The 23,541-nt window shown below is 41.5% G+C and overlaps 1 protein-coding gene across 7 annotated transcripts in view; it reads left to right on the top strand.

The window, feature by feature from the left end:
- The window catches only part of Ppp1r12b (protein phosphatase 1 regulatory subunit 12B), a 211,956-nt gene that overhangs the window by 62,800 nt on the left and 125,615 nt on the right, over positions 1 to 23,541 (top strand). For 5 of the 7 annotated variants that reach the window (XM_052737016.1, XM_052737015.1, XM_052737018.1 and 2 more), the window contains 7 exons: positions 1,326 to 1,400; positions 7,166 to 7,245; positions 7,897 to 8,036; positions 15,539 to 15,651; positions 18,658 to 18,858; positions 20,228 to 20,310; positions 21,479 to 21,604. In XM_052737016.1, coding sequence (XP_052592976.1) covers positions 1,326 to 1,400; positions 7,166 to 7,245; positions 7,897 to 8,036; positions 15,539 to 15,651; positions 18,658 to 18,858; positions 20,228 to 20,310; positions 21,479 to 21,604 — 818 coding nt within the window. Of the gene's footprint in view, positions 1 to 1,325; positions 1,401 to 7,165; positions 7,246 to 7,896; positions 8,037 to 15,538; positions 15,652 to 18,657; positions 18,860 to 20,227; positions 20,311 to 21,478; positions 21,605 to 23,541 lie in introns of those variants that run through there. The other 2 variants (XR_008217912.1, XM_052737021.1) reach the window with 2 other exon arrangements.

Here is a 23,541-nt window from a genome sequence, read left to right as displayed (position 1 = left end):
GTGAGCCTGACCCTCTCAAAGGGCAGGGAGATCAGGTGCCTGGGCCTTGCCTAGGCTGCAAGGCTCTGGTGAAACCCAGTTGGCTGTTCTGGGGGTGCGCATCACTGTGGCTGTGCTGTCCTCCGCCTCCTTGCCTTGCTGCTCGTTATCAGTAAAGTAGAAGTCCACCAACCATGTCATCTGGTTCTGCTTGTGTTGAAGCCCCTAAAACAAAATGGAAATGAAAAGAGCTAGCTGCTCTTGACAACAAGTGAACTTTGAGAACCTAATGTCCTGTCTGTGGCAAGATATGAAGGATTTTACTATTTTTTCAACCCAGTCTTTTAACAGCTGAGCTCTCAGCACATGGAGTCATCAAGAAATTCACTAATGGCAAAGGTTGTTCAGTTTTGACAGAAAGCAGTCCTCAGTCTCACTTCAAACAACTTAGGAGCCCTGGGACTCTTATCCCACATCGCTTGATTTTCTAGAATTCGGACACATGGTTTTGTCTGTCTCGTATAACTCCTGAATCCAGGTCTCATTCTCAGGCTATAGGTCAGAGCATGTAATTGTACTGGTGTTTCCTAAAAGAAATAACCTTCCTGTCTTCCCTCCTCTATCTTAAAGGGAGCTCCTTCCTATTGGTCTTCAGTGTGGGTATGCCCCAAACTCTCCTTTGAGGCTTTAAAGGGCACTTACTGAATTTGTCATCACAATAATACTTTAGAACAGGTATAAATAGGGATTCCCCTTGATTACTTGTCAAGAGGCCATAGCATTAGAAACAGTGCCACTGCAACATTTCCCCTCTACTGTTTGACACAGCAAACTCTGTGGTCAAACCATTTGCTGTTTCTTAAAGTGTCTCCTCTGTGATGTATGAAGGCATCTCAATGTAGAGCAGACAGATTAGGGAGCCAGCTATGGGTTGGGCATCTCTAACCCAAGTCTAAAATCTGAAATGCTTGTAATCTGAGACTTTGTGAGCTCTGATATGATACCCCAAGTGGAAAACACTACTATTTTGACTGAAAGCATACCATGAATTTTTAGCCATACCATAAAATATTATACAAAACCATCTTTAAGCTATATGTGAAATATAAATTGATTTTGTTTTGTACTTGGGTCCTGGTCTCAAGATGAGCATATATATATATGAGTATATATATATATATATTCTAAAATCCAAAGCACTTCTGCTCCTAAGCATTTTGGATAAAGGGCATTCAGCTTATATCTAGGAGTAAAAGACAGCAAGTAAGTAGAGAATAGTCCCTGATGAAGTCACATGATTGCTGCTTCTGTTTTCTATCTATCACGGTGCCCCTTTGTCCTGCTAGGGCCAGACGCCATTTGATGTGGCTGATGAAGGTCTTGTGGAGCACTTGGAGATGCTTCAGAAAAAGCAAACTGTGGTAAGTCTGGTTGATGCTTTCAAGGCTTTCTTAGCAGTTTATAGTTTACCCTGGGTGTCTCTGTCTCTTGCTTCAGTGCCATTGGTTTAGAGTTGAACCAAATGTATCTGCATTTCACAGATGTTATTTGTTCCTTTCAGAAATTATCAACAGTCTGCTTAAAGAGACTAGGTTGTAAAGATACTTAGCATGAAATAGCCTACAGGCAGCTAGAAGTCGATTACAGAGAGGAACGAAGTCAGTAATACTGCAGGTGTCACGTGGTGTTAGACAGTACTTGGTTAGTAGTGATTCGCACTTACTTCAGATGGATGAAACAGTCCTCTTCTCTCTCTTCCTTACTGTAAAACCTTCATTGATTTCATCTGCCTTTCTGCTTGGTGCTCTGCAGAAGAGCTACATATATGTGCTGCTCATGAATGGAAAATCACCTCTGGTAAAGAGGGACCAACTCACATTTTCTGGCAATGGGTAATTTGGACAGGGGAATAAAATTAGTGTAGGACAGAAAGAAAAAAAAACATACTAGCTTCCCTTTATTTTTTCCACTTGCATATAGTGCAGGGTATGTGAACTTAAGTTTAGGACAAATGTGGGAAATAGAGTGGGTTTTGATTCAGAGCTGTATAACTCAGAGATGTGACAGATCAATATATCTAATGTGAGGAGTATTTGTCATCATGTCTGGAGTATTGAAGCAGAACTCTTTTTTTCAAGTAATTTATTTTATGTGCATTGATGTAAAGGTGTTGGATCACCTGGTACATGGCAGGCAGTTGTGAGCTGCCATGTGGGTGCTAGGAAGTCCTCTGGAAGAGCAGCTTAGCCATCTCTACCCCCTGAAGCAGAATTCTTGTTACTTTAAGGCTCATTTAGAAAGACACGTACATGAAGCTCAGACGAACAACTTATGGCTCATTTGTTTTCTTTGCCAAGTATTTAGGATCAGCTAAGTGCTAGGACATTCCAAATTCATTGTTAATGCTATTAGCAGCAGTAGCCTTCCTTAGGCTAGAGCTCTGTTTTGCATAGTTAAATTTTTGTGTTTTCGTAAAATCTTGTCCTCAAAAGTAATTTAGACCTACATAAAAATTGCCTAAATTGCTAAATTGGATTGCTTGATTTCTTCAAATATGACGGTAGCTAGAAGTTTCTCCCGTCCTGCCTGGGCCCTACAGTCCCATGGCCTGCTTATAAAATATTATTAAGCCTCTGTGCTTAATAATATTTATAACTCCTTGGCCATTAGCTCAGGCTAACTACTGACTAGCTCTTACACTTAAACTCAGCCCATTTCTGTTAATCTATATGTCGCCACATGTTCTGTGGCTTTACCTGTGTTGTTACATGCTGCTCCCTGGACTGTGGCCTAGTATCTCCTGACTCAGCCTTCCTCTTCCCAGAATTTTCCTTGTCTGCTTATCCTGCTTGTTCTTCCTGCCTGGCTACTGGCCAATCAGTATTTTATTAAACCAGTGTACAAAAACATTATTCCACAGCATTTCCCCTGTTCTGTTTAATTAAAAAAGAAAGTTTTAACTTTAACATAGTAAAATTATATATAACAAAACAATTATCAAGCTTGAATTACAGTTACAGTATCTAGTTTATTTAGATTTGGCAAATTCAAAGAAAATATTCTGTTTATCTTATATTTGTGAGTCTAAGGTTTCATATCTAACTTTCTTTTATCATGACTAAGGAAATTTTAACTATCTAGTCTTCAACTACATCAAAGACCTCAGAAGGATATAATATTGCCTAAGTAAACAGGAAGTGCATTGTAAACAACTTCCAAAAATCCAGAATGACAGAGACAGCTGGCTGCCTGGACAGTCATCTAAAGTTCTTCTGTAACGTTGGGGCATTTATCTTCAGCCCATAGGCCTAGTCTCTCAGTCACTTCTTTCTGTGTACTATAGAACATCTGGCAGTTTCTTCTGTGAAACAGGAACCTGAAGGACCATTTTGCCTTGCAAAGTTCAGTGGTCACCTTCCTGTGGGTCCTGCATGTCCAGTCTATACAACATTTTGTCAAGCAGTCCAGGCAAGAACACTTTCTTGCCCAAACAGCTATTTTTGCCAAGAAGAAGATAAACTCCATATGGAGCCTTCGGTGCCCATCTTTCTCTTTGAAATAAACTGATACTGCCAGGAGCAGATGTGTCTCATTATTCAGAAAGTCTAAGTTTTAAAAACATTTTAAATGCCATAGTTTGTAGGTCTTTGAAGTGTTTGAAGATTGCCTACTTAATTGAATTATGTCTATGTATACCTAGAAAACTTAACATGACTATAAGTTTGACTATCATAAAAGACTAAATATTAATCTGTATTTAATTATCCATTACAATTTAAATGAGTTACATAAACAAAATACCTTAAATGAGAGTAGAAATATATATATATATATGTATAACAAAATCAGCTCTAAATTTGTGTCAATAAACTAAAATCCATAGCAATGTAAAACATTTTAAACAGGTTGCTCTTTAAAAATAGATTCAATAATCTACCCTTTCATCCGATTGTATGTATATCATAGCCCCCTTTTTTCTTTAGAAAGATATTGACTATGACCTATAACCATCTGTAACCAACAACCTAAACAAAGACAAACATCTATAATCCATTTTTTGGGAATGTGGGCATAGTTTTCTAGGCTACTTCCTGCTGATAAAGGGCGCTGTATTCTTATGGGGATCCTGAGAAAATTAAGAATTATGGTCAAGTCCTGATGGGAATAGTCTGTGAGGCTGCATTGTCTGAGCCAGTTGCCTTGAAACCGTTCTGGATGTTGGATCATCTGGGCCATGGTGTCATTGGCGACCTTTCAGGGGGTCTTGGCTGGTCAAACCATATTTAGCCTGGAAGCAATCCACAGTTTCTCATCTTCTGTGGAAACAAAAGCAGAAACTCCTTTCCAAAGCAACGTATCCTTAGACATAAATTTTGAAATCAAGATATCTTTTATATATATATATATATATATATATATATATATATATATATATATATATATATATATATATATATAAATTTAACTCAGCAGCTTTTACACTCAAATGTCTCTCTGCAGTTAAAAATCCCAAAGACAACATAATCCAGACTCTCTGTGTGATATCCATATTTTTTATATTACTTTTACTATCTCTTTAAAGACTTTATTTTTTAATATAACTGTCTATATTCCTTTTCCTCTCTCTTTCAAGCCTATGCACATTTTTACATATACTGTAAACCATTTAGAGGTTTATTTAATCTGAATCTGACTTATTTGTGAATCTATTGTTTTAGACTGTACAATGACTAGGACTGAAATAGCAGCTTTGGCTGCTGGCTCCACCCACCTCAGCTTTCCAACATGGTGGAAATAATTTTCTGCTGATTCTGGGAGGCAGGGGATCTATGCCTCTATCAAAGCAGTATGTAGCCCAGAAACTGCCCCCTCCCTTTTTTTTATACTATCAAAAACTAAATCCACCACACACTGCGCGGATCACAGAAGCCACTGTGTACAGTGGCAGGAATCCGCCATGCTGCACTTAAGCCCACACGCCATGAACCCGGCCATACTGTAGCCCAAGCCCACAGGCTGTTGCGTCTCTGTATCACAGCTTTCCTGAAAGATACAACTAGGAAGCTGCTCTTGGCTCCATTTTAGAACCCTTTTTTTTAAAGCTTTCTCATGTTTTGAGTGGAAATTCTTGCCCCATGTCTGGGTGCCATTTGTAGCTGAAAGTTTACCTGTGTCCCGTCTGCAGATGCCCAGACCCAAGTAAACACACAGAGGTTTATATTAATTAAAACTGCACAGCCATTAGCTCGGGCTAACTACTGACTAGCTCTTACACTTAAACTCAGCCCATTTCTGTTCATCTATATGTCGCCATGTGTTCTGTGGCTTTACCTGTGTGCCATTACATGCTGCTCCCTGGACGGCAGGCTGGCATCTCCTGACTCAGCCTTCCTCTTCCCAGAATTCTCTTTGTCTGCTTATCCCGTATATACTTCCTGTCTGGCTACTGACCAATCAGCATTTCATTAAGCCAGTGTATAAAAGCATTGTCCCACAGCATATGACCTCATCATTCCTGGCCTTGAATGTTTATTTGTGCCTTTGAATTCATTTCTTTTTTTTGGGGGGGGGTGTTTCAAGACAGGGTTTCTCTGTATATTTTTGGTGCCTGTCCTGGATCTCGCTCTGTAGACCAGGCTGGCTTTGAACTCACAGAGATCCGCCTGGTTCTGCCTCCCGAGTGCTGGGATTAAAGGCATGTGTCACCACCACCCAGCTGGATTCATTTCAAACCATCTTAAATACTCTTTGGGTAGGTTCTTGTAGAAGAATGAAGTGTTTTTCTGATACAGAAAGTTACAAGAATCGGAGCCTGTATCAGTGTCTTTTATATTGTAGTGATGAGTACTTGAGAGGAACTATGTAAGGGGAAGATTTATCTTGACTCATGGTTTCATAGATTTCAGTCCATAGTTCACACCCTTTAAGTAACATAATTGGGTTTGGAGCATAAATGGTATCTCCCCCAACCATTTGAATTCACTCCTTAGCCCAGGCTAGTCTGTGCTTGCAATCCTTCTGCCTCCGCCTCCCTAGTAACCGTTATGATAGGCTTACACACTCAGGCCCAACTGTACCACATAACCTTACTATACTAAAGGGGATGGTGGTTCTCTTTGTCCTCTGCATAACTTTAGGCCCCAAGGATATAAGTATATTTTATCTAGAGCACTGATTCTCGAACTTTCTAATGCTGCGACCCTTTAATACAGTTCCTCATATTGTGGTGACCACCAACCATAAAATTATTTCGTTGCTACTTCTTAACTGCAGTTTTGCTACTATTATGTTGAGAACTGCTGATCTAGAATATACATTTAAATATCAGACCAATTCTAATAGCATATATCTAATAGAAGAAATAATAACTTATTTTCCATATAGTATCTGCCTGCAATTTCGTTAAAATTATTAACAACTTATTTTGGTATGTGGATCATAAAATTCTTCCCAGGTTTCTTTTGTCTCTTTATCCTTTAGAAGCTAGGCTTTTTATTTATTTTTTTCCTATTTTGCTTTGATTTGAGATTTTGAAGGGACAATTTTTTGACTTTCCAGGACCATGGTTTTACTTCTACTGTGGATAAAGATTTTCCTCTGTTAACTTTCTTCCAAGGAGACATGGTGCACAGTGATTATGTGTTTGTCTCTTTTGTTTTGCTTTGCTTTGTTTTGTTTTGTTTTGTTTTTCAAGACAGGGTTTCTCTGTAGCTCTGGCTGTCCTGGAACTCACACTGTTGCTGTGGGATGTTCTCTATTCTGTGAATGTGTTGCTCTGATTGGTTAATAAATAAAGTGCTGGTTGGCCAGTAGCCAGGCAGGAAGTATAGGCGGGACAAAGAGAGAGGAGAATGCTGGGAACAGGAAGGCTGAGTCAGGAGACACTGCCAGCCGCTGCCATGACAAGCAACATGTAAAGATACTGGCTACACACTGTAGACCAGGCTGGCCTTGAACTCAGAGATCTGCCTCTCTCTGTCTTCCAAGTGCTGAGATTAAAGGTGTGCACCACCACAGTGTGCTTGTCTTTTTCTTGGATTCCCTTCTCCCTCTTTGATTTTGTCCTGTTTTTTAATTTTTTTTTTTTTTTTCAGAATGATGGTACCAGTTTGGCACTTTTTGATACTATTGGTTTTTCTCAAATAGTCAACTTCTTTCCTTTTCTCTCTATTTTCTCAATTTCTAGCTTCGAAGTGAAAAGGAGACACGGAATAAGCTCATTGAGTCAGACCTGAACCGCAAGTTTCAGAGTGGACTCTTTAAGAAGTAAGATACAAAGAATTAGATGGGCTTGGTGTTCTGTGTGGGTGATCCTTGAGAATTTTGATGTTAAAACGATTCCGTGTTTGATTTTAGTCAAATGATCTTCAGATGTGGAAATGTTTTTGGGTAAGGGGAGATGGGACTGATATGGAGGGCACTGAGGATGAATGAATGTGCTTTACCCTGAGAAACTGTATTGGCAACATCGCTTTTAGCCTTACCTGGAGGTTCTTAGTCCTGCCGTCCCCCTTCTTATACTGGGTGTTTCCTCAGCTCAAGAATTTGTCCCTTTGTTTACCACTGTTTCAGTATCTAGCAAGGTTTCTGGGATGTAATAAAACTCAGTAAAGATTTGTTTGATGACTTCTAAAAATATTTATCAGCCCCATTACCATCTTACCCTTGTTATTCATGGTTCTCTTTTATCTGTATGTTGAATAGACAAAATATTAGTGAGTCATGTTCTAAAGTCAATAATAAACCTTATATTGTTGAAAAGCCAAGGGTCCAAGAAAACATACAGGTATAAGAAAGATTTCCATGTTTTTACTGTTGCTTCTACATACAGATTTATAGACTTGTTCCTTTTATTAACCTGATTGTCAGTGAACTTAAATGGTTTGTCCTTTCTGAATTGCTTCCAAATGACTTTAGCAAGGAGAAGATGCTTTATGAGGAAGAGAGCCCCAAGTCCCAAGAAACAGAGGAAGAAAACAAAGACTCGAGCAGCTCCAGCTCAGAGGAAGAGGAAGGAGAAGATGAAGTTTCTGAATCAGAAACTGAGAAGGAGGCAGGTAATGCAAAGGCCCTTCGTGTTCACTGCCTGTCAGGCTGCTCCGGCCCCACAGGCTTCCAGAGAGAGCTTGAAGTACAGTTCCCAAGAGATTTGAGTTGCTAATGACAGTATGCTTATAAGAGCCTTGAGCTCAGTTAAAATGTACCTGCCAGTTCTAATGTAGCCATATGGTGAGGTACATAGAGAAATCTTGCATGAGGGAGCCAGTTGTCCTACCCTTAGATTGATAGGTCAACCACAGCCTAGGAAGCCAGTATGCTGAGAGGCATGGGGCTTATAGAGAGAGACTTTAGGCCAAATGTTTTCAACACACTGGTAAAAATTTTTCATTTAGTTATTGTGTTACTCTGATTCTGAAAACTGAATCCTAATTTATTTTCCTATTTTGCAAACTTCTTTAGTTTCCGAGTGAGGGAATTTGTGAAAGGACAAATCAGACTTCTTTTTATTACTCTTATTAATAATATATACATTTGTCCTTCAGTGTCATGGGAGACTGGCTCAGGAGATAACCAAAATCCTTAGATGTGCAAGTCTCATGTATGTTGGGACAATGTTTGCATAGAACTTGTGTGCACCTGCCTGTGTACTTCAAACCATCTCTCAGCTGCTTATATTGTCTGGTACAGTGTAAATAACTCCTATACTATATTCTTTAGAAAATGATGAAAATGTAAGGACACAGACCTGGAAAAAAAGAAAAAAACAAAAACTATATATGTTTAGCACAAATGCAAGATCATAGTTTTTGTTTCCAAATTATTTTTAGTTTGTTGTAAGTTGAAGGACTGAGGCTGTGTGTCAGTGTTTGGCTTTGCTGATAGTTTCTCTCAATCAGTGACAATACTGCTCTTCATGTCTTAATCTGAGGTTCATTGACTGCCATCAAAGGAAGTTAGATGCCATTAGTTTTATAGAGAAGGCAGGTGTCAGATAAGTTTTCAGTAAAGGGGAATTGACTTTTTATTCATGGAGCCTTGGATTTCCTTTAAATTATTTATTATATTTATGTATATGGGTGTTTTGCCTGCTTGTCTGTGCACTACATGCATGTAGTACTTGTGGAGGCCAGAAAACAGCATCAGGTCTCCTGGAACTGGAGTTACAGATGGTTGTGAGCTGCTGTGTGGGAGCTGGAAATATTACCCAGGTTCTCTGGAAGAGCAGCCAGTGCTCCTGACTGTCCATCTCTGAAGCCACTTAAAATTTTTAAATTTTTTTCTATTATTAATCATTTGTAGCTTGCTCTGAAAATGCTTGTATTACACCCACCAAAAGTTACAAATGTGTACTTTCATTATTTGTATTATTTACCAAGCACCCCCATAGTCTAGTCTTCACACAGTATCTGGAATTCATACTTGGTTTTGTTCTGTGTTACATTTTTGTTGTTGTTGTTGTTGTTGTTAGTCACTATGGTATTAAGAAAATGGGAGGGAGCTACCAAAACTGTTTCTATTGCTTCATGATTTATACTCCTGCCTCAGGTCTTATTCCTTACAGACTGTCTTGGTTTGTGTTACTATTGCTATGATTAAACACAGTGACCAAAAGCAAGTTGGGGAGGAAATGTTTTATTTGCCTTATGTTTCTCTACCTATAGTCCATCACTGAGGGAAGTCAGGACAGGAATTCAAACAGGGGAACCTGGATTCAGGAGCAGATGCAGAGGCTCTGGAGGGGTGCTGCTTACTGGCTTGCTCAGCCTGCTTTCTTATAGAATCCACGACTACCAGCCCAGGGATGGCACCACCTACAATTGGCTGGGCCCTCCCCCCATTAACCACCAATTAAGGAAATGTACAAGAAGTTTGTCTATAGCTTGATCTTATGGAGGCATCTTTTTCTTTCTTTCTTTCTTTCTTTCTTTCTTTCTTTCTTTCTTTCTTTCTTTCTTTCTCTCTCTCTCTCTCTCTCTCTCTCTCTCTCTCTCTCTCTCTCTCTCTCTCTCTCTTCTTTCTTTTTTTTTTTAAACAGGGTTTCTCTATGTAGCCTTGGCTGTCCTGGAACTTGCTCTGTAGACCAGACTGGTTTTAAACTCACAGAGATCTGCCTGCCTCTGCCTCCCAAGTGCTGGGATTAAAGGCATGCAGCACTGCCACCCAGCTGGAGGCATTTTCTTAATTGAGGTTCTCTCTTCTCAAATGATTTTAGTTTGTGTCAAGTTTACATAAAACTATCCAGTGCACAGACTGCTATTGGAATAAAGTATTGACAACACCCTTATGATCAAAGTATACTTCTGTTTAGCAATCTTCTATGGCCAGTGCCCTCATTCCGTCTTTGCGTGCTGAATAAGTCCCAAACCCTGTAGCCTAGCCTTCAAAGCCTCAGATATAGCTCCAACAGACATTTCCACTGCTCTACATAGGCAAGAGCATATTGTAGCTAAACTGGTTGGCTTGGTTTCCTCAAATATGACCTCAGCATTCCTGGCCTTGGATGTGTATTTTTGCCTTCTAATTCATTTCAGACCATCATAAATACTTGTTGAGTGGGTTCTTTTAGAAAGTGTAGGGTCTAGAAGAGTGAAGTATTTTTCTGATACAGGAAGGTAGAAGAGTTGGAGCCTATATTAATGTCTTTCAGATTGTAGTGATGAGTACCTGAGAGGAACTATGTAAGAGGGGATTTATTTTTGACTCATGTTTTAGAGATTTCAGTCCACAGTCAACTGGCTCCATGTTTCAGGGCCTGTGATTAAGCAGAATGTCATAGTGTCAGAGAGGTGTGGTAGAACAGAGATGCTCATATTGTAACATCCCAGAAGTAGAGACAGATAAGGGTGAGAATCAAGATACTCCCTGTTGTTTTTATATCTGCTGCACCATGACTACACCTGATCCTACCAGTGCCTCAGCTGCTGACTGCATCTGCACAGCCACCTCGATACTAAGGCCATGGGCTGGGAGAGCCTTGGCATCCCAACGCTGCCTCAGCCGCCTCCTCTTAGGGAGACCAATATTGTTTTAACTAAGTCACTGCCCTTTTATTTTACCAGTAAAGACTCGGGAGCCAGATGCTGGGGTAAAAACCTGCTAGCTCAGAGAGGCAGAGAAAGCAGCGGAGTAACCTTCTTCCTCAGCCATTGTCTCAGAAAGAGAGCCTGTCCTACTCTGTCTGAAAACAAAACTCCTCCAACTGGATATTCCTCCCTTCTACTTCCTGTGCCTCTCTTAGACCTTCCAACTTCCCCCTCCTACTCTGTGGTTGTTTCCAGTCACGGTTGCTTGTGCCTCTCTACCTATGGTTGATTTTATCTAGTTAACGCAATCTCGGGGTTCACAGTATGATCAAATACCCTGCAACAACTCCCAGTGACCTGCTTACCTCCTACCATCTCCTGAGAATGCCACCAAAGTACGAGTCTGTCATGCATTATCACCAGTGAAGTCAGGGCCCTTATGATCCAGTCATCTCTCTTAGTCCCTCACTAGGGACTAAGTCTTCAGTACTTGAACCTAGACCTGTGATGGTTATCTTGTCAACTTGATGGGATCTAGAATCACTTTGGAGACAAATTTCTGGTCATGTCTGTGAAGGACTTTCTAGATTAGGTTATAATTGGGGTGGGAAGACACCCCATAAATTTGGGTGGCACTATTCCGTAGGTTGGGATCCCAGGCTAAATGAGAGAGAGAGAGAGAGAGAGAGAGAGAGAGAGAGAGAGAGAGAGAGAGAGAGAGAGAGAGAGAGAGAGAGAGAGAGAGAGAGAGACAAGGCTAGCTGAGCACAAGCATTTGTCTGACTGCAGTCATGATGTGACCAACCACTTCTCCTCCTGACTCTACCTTTCCTTCCGTAATGGACTATATATCCTAGAACTGCCTTCCTTAGGTTGCCTTTGTTAGAAGATAGCAACCAATACAAGCCCCTTTCTGTGTTTTCCTACCCTGTGCTTTTCACTCCATTTCTGTCTCTATAGCACTGTGCACTTACTTCTGCTCCAGTACCTACCAGTTTCTCTGGGAACACCGAGTTTAGTATTATACTCGAGGTTTCAGCGTACAACACCATTATATTCATTAAGTGGTTTTGTTGACTATACTTAGTAAAAGAATAGAAGGCATTATATAAATAAAATGCATGTCGTGTGAGAGAGGTAAATGCAATCAGTGGTCTTCACTAGTAGGAAAGATTATAATTCATTCTTGGAATTACAATACAACTTTACATCTCTATAGTGCTTTTTACTTTGCAATACACTTAAACAATTTTACTTAATCCCACAACCATTCTTTAGAGCATACATTATTATCACTCTCTTTTTAGAGTAAGATATTGACACTGTATGGCATTATGTGAACTAGGTTTCATAGCTAGCCAGTGGCACTGTTCACTGGGTAAAGAACTCATAGTAGGAGGGGACAGTGGAAATTCTCTGTGTAGAAATAAAAGATGAGAACTGTAGAAGAGGGGAGCTGGAGAGATAGCTTAGCTGTTAAGAGCACTTGCTACTCCTGCAGAGGACCCGAGTTCAGTTCCCAGAACTCATGGCAACAGCTCACAACTGTCTGTAACTCCAGTTTCTGGAGATCGGATGCTCTCTTCTCATTCAGTGGGCACCAGGTAGGCATGTGGCTCACATACACATGCAGATATATAAAATAATTTTTGAAAACCCGTAGAGAAGTACGAGGTTCCCAAAGATTATAGAAAAGAAGAGACATGAGAAAGAATCTCAGGGCATTCTGTGTTTTGAAATTGAGGTGATGGTAGTAAGGGAAACACCGATATATGACCAGGAGGTTGAGGAAAACCAGAATGTGCATTTCTGCCTCAGAGAAGCCAGCAGTGATGAGCAGTAGTGTGATGGGAGCATGCGGGGATGATACAGCAATTAGGAAGTCACCAGTGACTAGAGAGCAGTTTCAGTACCCCGGTGTGGGCAGAAGCCAGATGGTTCTAGCAAACTCCCCTACTCATTCCTGGAGTCCTTTGCCAACTGACATTTTACTCATGTCTCAGAGCTCCGCTCAAATCAACCTTTATTACCTGGCCATGCAGACACATGGGTTTCTTTCCTCTGTCGATGTTAGTAGCTGTTTGTTTGCAGCTCTTTTATAGTAATTTTCCCATGCTTCTTAATAGTTAAACTATCTCTGTTCTTTTCTCACCCATTCTGCTGTTCCCATAGACAAGCTTTGGATGCATTTGAATGTTCTTACATGTTTTCTCCATCTTCGTGTGTGCCGTATGGCCTTCTGTGTGTAGGTGTTCATTAAATATGCTGGTCGAGTGCACGGAAGTGGGTTGTACCTAAGCCTTTCTAGATGTTGTTTATCACAGGAACAAATATCTGTTGAATGCATTTCTCCCATTTTTAAAAATCCATAGATGCAACCTCATAAAAATTAGAGTTCTCATGTGTCTTAGACATTGATATTATATTAAAAATATCAATTACATTTTGAGGTGAATATAAGCATTTTGATTAGAATTTCTATGTTCTCTTTTTTTGTCTGACTTAATTATTTTGTATATTAATTCTCTGTTGCTTCATAATAAACTACCTCCAAACTTAATGGCTTAAAACAGTAACTCTTGAGCTAGGGTTTGGCTCAGTTGTAGAGTGCTTGCCTAGCTTATGCAAGGCCCTGGGTTAGCTCCCCAGCACTGCATAAAACCTGGCCTGCTGCACGCTCCTGTGATTTTAGCAATTGGAAGGTAAAAGCAGAAGGATCAGAAGTTCAAGGTCACCCTCTGCTACATAGCCAGTTTGACATCACACTGAGTTACGTAAGACTCTGTCTCAGTGGGGGTGGGGGAGGGAAGGAGCTGAAAAAACAGAGGCTCTTTATGTGAACGCTATTCTATGGCTTGGCAACTGGGGAAGGGGTCCGGCAGATAGCTTGTCTCTTCCTTAAGGCAGTGGTGGCTCTGATGGTCAGGACAAGTGGTGGCCCCGATGGTCAGGACAAGTGGTCTCCTTTCATCCAGCAGGCCTGCCCTGGTTTCTTCACGTGGCAGCTGGATTCTGAAATTAGTTAAGAGGGCAAGGCTGAGTGTCTCAATTGCTGATGTTTCAGAGGCCGTAGCAAGCAACCTGGTCGAGCCCAGAGGCCCAGAGTTAATGTGAAAAAGGCACTACATGAGGCCATGGGTTCGGGGAGTCACAACGCATCGGCAGCCAATACTGTAACGATCTATTTTATTTGGCTTGTAAGCTGGAGTTCTTGGGAGTTTAGATACATTTAGTACTTAGAGAATGCCTTATCATTATAATAACTATGAAATGATAGTATTAAAAGCAGAAAGAGGCTTACTATGGCCAGTGAGATATGCAGTCTAAAAGTACTATTTCTAATCTTCATAAAAATACTATTAAAGCAAAAATTAAAATCTCTAGTTAGGGGCTGGAGAGATGACTCAGCAGTTAAGAGCACTGGCTGCACCTCCAGAGGTCCTGAGTTCAATTCCCAGCAACTACATGATGGCTCACAACCATCTATAATGGGATCTGGTGCCCTCTTCTGGCATGCAGGTATACATGCAGAACACTCATACATTAAAAAAATATAAATAAATAAAAAATTCTTTAAATCTCTAGTTAATTAGAAAACAGAGCTTCAAATATGATATGTAACCTAGTGTCACACAGTTAGATGTAGCTTATTATCACAAGATCCATGAAGTTTACTCTGGATCTGTTCTCAGAGCATAAATACCAGAATCATAGCCACTAGGTACAGGCTCTGTGCTAGTTATTAACTGACATACAGCCATATGTAAGGCAGACAGCTTTCTGATTGCTGACCCTGCTGGGCTGGACCACTCCTAGCTATGTGAGTCCGTTACTAAAGTTCTGAAACTTAATCAACACTCTCTGAAATCCTTTCCACTGTTAGGTCCTGTTGTAACTCCAGTCACTTACTAACCAACAGATGTGTGATTGTGATCACTGAGACATCATTCCTCCTCTGATCCGTCTGTCTTTCCACTTTCTCTGGAGCTTTTTAGAGAATCTTGAATGATTGTCTCAGCTTTCAGAGGCTCCGCCCTTCTTTAAAATCTACAGCACCTGTTGATCTGAATCAACCACAAGATCTTGTGGGTTTTTATTATAATGTGTCTTATTTCTTTTTTATTGTAATTACCTAGAAAGCAAAGTCTATCTTATGCATTTTCTGTTTTCATTTCCCAGCCAACTTCCCTACAGAACTGAACAGATTCTTTATAATGATGAATTTTACATACGATATAAATACACACACACACACACACACACACACACACACACACACACACACACACTCACTCTCTAATGTGGAGACATTTTTTATCAGAAGTTGGAGCCTACCAAGATAAGGATATCCTTGAGTTTATTTTCTTTTACCCACAGTTGCTAGAGTTTGTCGTAGTGTGGGTTCAGACATCCCTTGTCCTAATAACCTGCTTTGATAATGACAGAACATTTCTTCCTTAATAGAAAGGGATTTATACACACAAAGATAAGATTTCCATATTTATATTTATTGCTTCTCTTGTCTTAAATAACAGATAAAAAGCCAGAAGCCACTGTCAACCATTCCAACTCTGAAAGCAAGAGTCGTATCATGGAGCAGATCCCAGCCCCAGCTCAGAACACCTTCTCTGCCTCTTCTGCTAGGAGAGTGAGTACTTTGGAATGGATTTGAGGTGTATTTTACTCTGCTACAGTAACACACACTTACAAAGGCCTCAAAGACACATTCTTACAAAACAGTAGGAGTACATCCTTGCCTCTCTTAGGCTAGTACACCAAAACACCATAAACTGTGACTTAAAAAACAGAAATTTTATTCTTACCGTTCTGGAGGCTGGAGAGTTCCCAGGACAGTGTGCTGGCCAGTCCCGCTCCTCGGAAGGTATATCTTGTGCTTGAGGATGTTCTTGCTGTGTCTTAGCATGTGGAAAGAGCGCTGGTGCCCTCCCTTAGAAGGGCAGCAGCCCCACGCTGTTGCCCACACTCGACCTTGTCACTTCCTCAGAGGCCCAGTGTCCAGATGCAGGAGTGATGGTTAAGACTTCAGTATGAGTTTTGGAGGGACACAAAATCCTGTCCATAACGTTGACCCACCAGTCCTTGAAAAACCAATACCAAACAAATATGGCTACAAATGTGTTACAATAACAGGATGAAAGTATTCTGAGACCAAAAAAATTCTGTGTTTGAGCTGTTTTCTTCTTATTGACGATGAAGATGACTGTATACAAAGTAGACTGGCAGGAAGACACCCAGCGACCAGAAATGTTTTGATGGCAATTGCTTTGTCTACTTCTCATGGAAAGTTTAGTCTCATGGGTAAGGCTGCTGCTGCCCTATATGACGAGCGAGGATGGAAGAAGAAGGACTTGTTGAAATGCCACAGCACTCCCGTGACAACTTTATGTAGGCCTCTCAGAAGCTGTAGGCTTCTGGCCGAGAGACAGAGTTGCTCTGAGATTTTGGAATGGGCAATTGGGAAAGCTCGCTGGCCTTAGAGGTTTTAATTGGCCACCTTAGGGGAAATGAAGCACAGTCTAGCCAGGCCCTGTTTATTTTTAGAGGCATCATTGTGAATCATTAGTCAGGCTTTAGATAGCGTGCCATCTTTGCTCGTTATCCAGTCGTTTACTCGCTCCTCAGATACTAGCACTACTTCTAGGTGTGCCTGCACGCCTACGTTTTATAAAAGAACAATTCCAACTCAGGAAATACAAAAACGCATACGTCCTCTATGCTAAAGTTATACTGGGAAAGGAGGAAGAGTTCCCATTAGTGTCAGTGGCTTATAAAAAGGAAGGAACTCATAAGTGTGTATTTAGATGACTGATAACAGGAGAAAATCTGAGTGGAAGGTGGATGGAGATGAGTGACTTTTACTCTACTCACCAACAAACATGACCTGGTTTTGGCAGAAAGACACAAGATTTTTTAAAAAGGTCCCTAGGCCCTAGGAAGGGCACTGTTGCCTGGCATCTGAAGGACCAGTTATATCCTAAAGACCCTGATCTGCTTTCTGGGCTAATGCTAGCCTGTGATGTTTCCCTGCTTTCTTTGTTTCTCTGCACTAGGGACTGAACCTTGCTTGTATATGCTAAGTACGCACTCTACCACTGACCCATGTCTCCAGCCTGTTTCCCTGCTTTATAAAATGACAATGTAAAATTGCCCATGAAGTGCTGTGTTTGTCTCTAGTGCTGACGCTAGAACCTAGGGTCTTGAACATGCTAGACAAGCATAGTACCACTGAGCTGCATCCCGCTGGAAACTTTCTTTTCCTTCTCTGTGGTTTTGAGACAGGTCTTAGGTAACCATAGGCCATGCTGGCCTCAAACTTACTGTGTAGCTGAGTGCGACCTTGGTCTACCTACCTCTACCTTCTAAATGCTGTTGGATGTTCTTTTTAATGCAATTGTGGTGATGGTGAGCTATTGACTTCTTGGGAAGGTGCTCTGTCTAGGCAGAATAAGAAAGATGGTAACCTTCTCATCTCTAAAAATTTTATCTTTTAAAATTTCTTGCTCAATAAAATGTCAAACTCTTTGAAATTGCTGCTTAATATAAATAGATTATTTTCTTAATATTAGAGTTAGATTTTTGAGGAGTTGCCAATAGTATTAACGTATCACATGAGAGACCTTGGATCACTCAGTCCTAAATGAGATCTCTCCATCAAATCCCTCCCCTCAGAGCTCCTGTGGAAGAGGAAGCAGAAAGAGTGTTAGAGCCAGAGGGGGTGGAGGACACCAAGGAAACAAGGCCCTCTAAATCAGCATGAACAAAGCTCATGTGAACTCACAGAGACTGAGGCAGCATGCACAGGGCCTGCATGGTGGTCACTAGGTCCTCGACACTTAGGTTATGGCTTCCAGTTTAGTGTCGTATGGGACTCCTGAGTGTGTGAACAGTGGGTCTCTGTTTCTTGTGCCTTCTCTTGGGCTCTTTTCCTTCTGTTTGTTTTGTCCAATTCTAATGTGTTAGTTTTTGTTTTATTATGTTTTATTTTATTATTATCCCTTTACTAGTGACAGATAAAATGGGAGGGGATCCATAGGGGATAGGAGGTCAGGAGGAACTGTAAGAAGTAGAGAGAAGGGAAATTTTGTAATCAGGTTATATTATGTGAGAAAAAAATCTTTCAATAAAAGGAAACAATTAGCTTATCACATGGAAGAACACTGCCTCCACATATATTTATACATTAGCTCACCCTGATTCTTCAGACTGTATCAGGGGAAGAATTAAGCTCATTACCACAGTTTCACAGATAAGCGCATTGAGACATAGAGAAGAAAAGGAGCTTACTTCCAAGTACCAGCAAGTCAAAAGAAAATGAATCACCAGAGCGGTCTCCTGGTGCTTCTGGACAGTGCTGGTTCTCGAGGACAGCAAAGGGGCTTCCTTTCTCAGAGCATGTCTGTGGGTTGGAGCACTAAGAATTGGAGTTCACTGCTGGCTTCTGAAGAAAGAGCCCTCGGGAGGGAGCATCTAGCATCTGCCAAGTGAGTGGGCACAGTGGCAGGAAGCCTGCCAGCGGTCTGTTCCTCTAGCAAGCACAATAGGCTGCTCCACTGAGCTTCGTCAAGTGGGAAAGCAGAGAGGAAAAATCACAATAGGTCATCAGGACTTCCCCCTTCTTTTTCTTCCCTCATAGTTGTCCAGTCTTTTCAACAAGGCAGAAGAGCCCAAAGACGAATCTCCTTCTTCATGGAGACTGGGACTCAGAAAAACTGGCAGTCACAATATGCTGAGTGAAGTGGCTAACTCCAGGGAAGCCGTTCGGGATCGAGGCTCCTCCATCTACCGATCCTCATCAAGCCCTCGGATCTCAGCTTTGCTGGACGACAAAGATAAGGTGCAGTGGGGGAGGGGGGAGGGGGTCTGCAGGGCATTCCAAGGCAGGGTTCTCTGGTGCAAATTCAGTCCCGACAACAAGTGGAAGTATTTTCTAGTCCCCAAGTTGACTGTGGAAGAACAAAGACTGTGAAGATTTTTTCAAATGGAGAACGAAGTAATTCCTCATATTACAGAAGGATGAGGGGCTTTGGTGTCCGGCATTGGGTGTCTGTTGAAATGAGTTGGCCTTGTCACTTCAGTAGTTTCATCAAGTAGTTATGTATTTGCTAGTATCTTTCTCAGCCAAAAAAGAAAGTCTTAAAAATAGCTTTTGCCTTTGGCTTATTCTATGCTCCTTCTTTCTTACTTTACCTAGAGCCAAACAATGACTCAGAACGTTGAACATGGCCCAAATGGTTCTTCTGGGTCAGTATCAGGAAAACTTACCCTTTTGATGTTTGCAAGCAGAGTTGAACTTTAAACCTTAATGCAGCTGGACACATTAGCACTTAGTGGTTTATTGTTTCTTTGTTAAAAATTAAGACAGGGTGGCCTGGAACTTGCTCTGTAGCCTCAGCCTCCCAAATGCTGGAATTCTGGGTGGATACTATCTTACCCTGCCTGGTAGAAAAATGTTAACCTGTTATTTTTCATGTATAGAAATATCTGATTAGGCTGACTTCCCGAGCAGTTCACCATTATATTCATCAAAGAAGAATTTGGTTCTAGATTTCACCGGGTTCACTTAGTGTTCTTCTCTGGGGTCTTCCTTGTAATCATAGTCCTCTTCCTGTTTGCTTTTCTGGTGACAGCTTGAAGGGATGGGTTCTAGTGATCGGATGAACTGCAGTCTACCTGTTGTGTGTGTCACTGGGAGGTTGTATGCCAAGGGAAAAGTAGCTGGAGACCAAATGAGACTGATGTATGCAGGGCGTCACGTGGAGCTGCTGGGGCTTCTCAGACCCTGTCACTCCCCTCCAAGCTGCCCTTTGTCTGAGTTGTGCTGTTTTCTTCACTGGAGCGCCCTGACTTCCCTCTTGACAATTGTTTCCCTCTGTACAGGGTTTTTATGAAGGAAAGGTAAGAATACGTTTTTGAAAGCTCACCTTTTGTAATGCCACTCGAAGTAGAAGTAAGGATGAATCCAGATAGGAGAATATGCAACTGTCATAAGTTCCACTTTTCCTCCCTACTTGAGATTTGAGGCGGTCTCACTGTTGGAGCTCTGGCTAGCCCTGAACTTAAAATCTTCCTGCTTTTACTTCCCAAGGGCTGGGATGACAGATGTACAACTATGCCTAGGAGAGTCCTGCTTTTTTACCAAGAATGTTTTATGCTGTGTCACTCTTGAGCCTTTCTTGCATTTTACATGGTTTTATTTTTTATAGGATAGAGAAAACAAAAACTATTTTAGTACGCTGTCACCCCGGAGGCTCAGCAGCACAAGTGACATTGAAGAAAAGGAGAACAGGTAATCACAGTACGTGCCAAAAGATGGTTTCTTTCAGCCCCTCTGGGCACAGGATCTGGCTGTTCTTCTGCCTTGCTCATGGCGTTCTCAGTACATTATGGATTGCCTGACCCTCTGCTCAGATACTTCCCAGCCTTTGCTTTCTCTCTTGGTCAGTTCTTCACCCTTTACATTGTAACTCCAGATTAGACATTACTGTCTGTAGGACTCTGACCTTACCCAGTATGAGTTAGTGTTCGTACCCTAGCAGGCTCTGCTCTGTTTCTCAAGCCACTGGCCATGCCTAGTGTACTGTATACCACATAGTAAACATTGAATAGATTGTTTATGTGACATGATCAGCTTCTAATGTGTAAGGAAGTAAAATTTAATGCCTTCTTCACTAAAGAGTGAATTACAATGAATAGTGAAGATTTTAAAATATTGCTGCATTTCAAGGCAGAACCCAATCTAGACCCTTTTTTTTATGGCATGCTGCTCCCAACAGGCATCACTTGAGAGCCTGTTGTTGGGAGCCTGTTGCTGGGAGCCTGTTGCTGGGAGCCTGTTGCTGGGAGCCTGTTGCTGGGAGCCTGTTGCTGGGAGCCTGTTGCTGGGAGCCTGTTGCTGGGAGCCTGTTGGAACTGCAGTTCAGGCTGCAGCTCAGAGCTGCGGAATGAGAACCAGAATTTCCTAAGTGATCTAAATGAATGTTGAAGCCCAAGAAGGACTGTTGTAGGTACAGCCTCTGCAGCAGAGACCCCAAGTTCTTGAGTGTGAGTGTAGACCCCTACTGCATCCCCTTCTGGGTATCTTCTGGTTTGTAATGCTGAAGAGTCACCTAGCAGCACCTCTCCTCTTCTCCTTCTCATTAGCTCCTTTGCAGCCTGCCACTGGGGTCATTGCAGGGTGCTTTTCGAATGAGAATAAAAAGGGACTCCTCATCACAAAAGGATGAGGGGCTTCTGGTGTGAGGTGTAATTTGGTACCTGTTGAATGAGTTGACTTTCATGTTGATAGAAGAAAGCCAACACCAGTACAGGAGACAGGTATAGACAACAGAATCACTTGAAAGATGTGCCTGTTTCTCTAGCATGTTACAGCTTTCCATTGGCTCTTCTCTCTGTTTGTAGTCCAGACCTGTGGTAGGAATCATTGCTTTGTTGGTTTTTCTTTCTTGCCTCTACAGAGAGTCAGCTGCTAATATAGTGAGGAGTGGCTCCTACACCAGGCAGCTGTGGAGGGATGAAGCAAAGGGAAGTGAAACCCCACAGACAACTGCTCCCTCCACTTACGTGTCAACTTACCTGAAAAGGTACCAACTGCAGAGGGGTGGGAGATGGTCTTCCTTGGCTCTGATCATGGGAGTATGGGTAATGGTTGCATGCCTTTTATATCCAATTAGGACCACAAAAATGAATGACTTTTAGATTTGGGGACCAACATTTTCACTAATTTAGCATTGATTTGTTTCTCTTAATAACTGGATTAAAGTAAGCCAATTCCAATCCTTACTACAGACCTGACTTTACACTCCATCCTTTCAGCCCCATTAAAATTTCAGTCTGAAGTAGCATCTAGTGATCTCTGGGGAAAATGGAATTTATATACTCTTGCCTAGTCTTGGTTTTCCCTTTTCTAAAACTAGGTTAGTTTTCATCACAGTTCCACTTGGGGGTGGGGGTGGGAGGCATGGCAGGGTGGTAAGGAGTGGGAAACGGGAACAGTTTTCTGTTGGATTTAAGACATTTCATATTGAGCCTGTTAATTTAGGGACTTGAGTTGTTTTTGTTTTTTTATGACTTTAATGGCCCTCAGATCCATCAAGATGTGAAACTCGCAAGTTTGGTGTGCAGAGAAGGTACATGGGTTTCCTTTGATCTCATCTGTATTCTTTCCTGCAATTATTTTCTTTGCCACAAGCTAGCCAGCAAGCAAAGCACCTCTGCCAGAACCATTAAGCTCTAAGAGACACTTAGTAATATTTTGGTTTGGATTTTGCTGCTGATGTAGAAGAATCTGTTTTTCATTGCTTACTTTGAATTCTTTCTGCACTTCCACTTAACCCTTCAGCTGCCGCCTCCTGCCTTCGTCACCAGGCTTTCTAGATGGCTACCTTAGAGACAGGCTTTGGCCAAGACTAAGAGAGCAGATTAGCTGTTTGTGATCACAACTATTTCTACCTACCAGGAAGGCTCTTGATAGGTAGTTAATGTTGGAACATAGGAAATAAGCTATAATGGAAATAGATACCACTGCCTTTTAATTCTTCAGTTCTGCAGGTACATTCTAAGAAAGGTCTTGACTTTGAAAGTATACAGGTACAGCTCAGTGATCTCAGTGGCATTTTATTTTATGTATTTATTTATATAGGCAGGGCCTCATGTAGCCTCTCAGCTGGCCTTGAACTTACTATGTAGTTGAAAATAACCTTGGAATTTTGATCTACCTGCCTCCACCTCCTGAGTACTGAGGTTACAGGCATATGTCACCACACACATTTATGAGGCTAGGAATTGACCCCAGGGCCTCCTGTATGCTAGGCAAGCATACTACCAACTGAGTTACAGCCAAGCCCACTGACAATTATACAGATCAGGTGTTTGGGGCTTTATGAGGGTATCTCCCATTTCTCTTAAAGAGAAAGGCCTTGAATAGATATATCACTATTTCTTACAATCAAATCCAATATCAAAGAAACGTTTCTAATAGAATAATGTCCTAGAGGTAGGATAAAAGAAAACTTCAGAGCCGGGCGGTGGTGGCGCACGCCTTTAATCCCAGCACTCGGGAGGCAGAGGCCGGCGGATCTCTGTGAGTTCGAGGCCAGCCTGGGCTACCAAGTGAGTTCCAGGAAAGGCGCAAAGCTACACAGAGAAACCCTGTCTCGAAAAACCAAAAAAAAAAAAAAAAAAGAAAGAAAACTTCAATTTAGTTTCCAAGTGTGGAGTTATTAGGGGGTGAGGTTATTGATGTTCATGACCCAAATTTATCAGCACATGGATGAGTGGCTTTGGTTTGATGTAGTTTGGGCAAAGTTATAGTGAGCAGAAGATGAAAGGGCTGCAAATTGTGCTTAGTTCCATAAGCACATTTTGAGAAAAGATCTACAACTTGCTTGGTGCCTTAGATTGCCAGTGCTCCTTTTCTGTGACCTGAGAGTGATTTTATAAAGCCTTGTGGTCCTGCCAAGAAGAAGGAATTGTATGCCATCACCATTTGAAATAGAAAGTGCAAGAAGGAATCTCTCAT

This window comes from Peromyscus californicus, unplaced genomic scaffold (assembly GCF_007827085.1).
Source record: "Peromyscus californicus insignis strain IS unplaced genomic scaffold, ASM782708v3 Scaffold_14__1_contigs__length_90479793_seg_2, whole genome shotgun sequence".
Classification (NCBI taxonomy): domain Eukaryota; kingdom Metazoa; phylum Chordata; class Mammalia; order Rodentia; family Cricetidae; genus Peromyscus; species Peromyscus californicus.
Note: the sequence above shows the minus strand (reverse complement) of the source record. Positions and strands in the feature narration are given on the sequence as shown.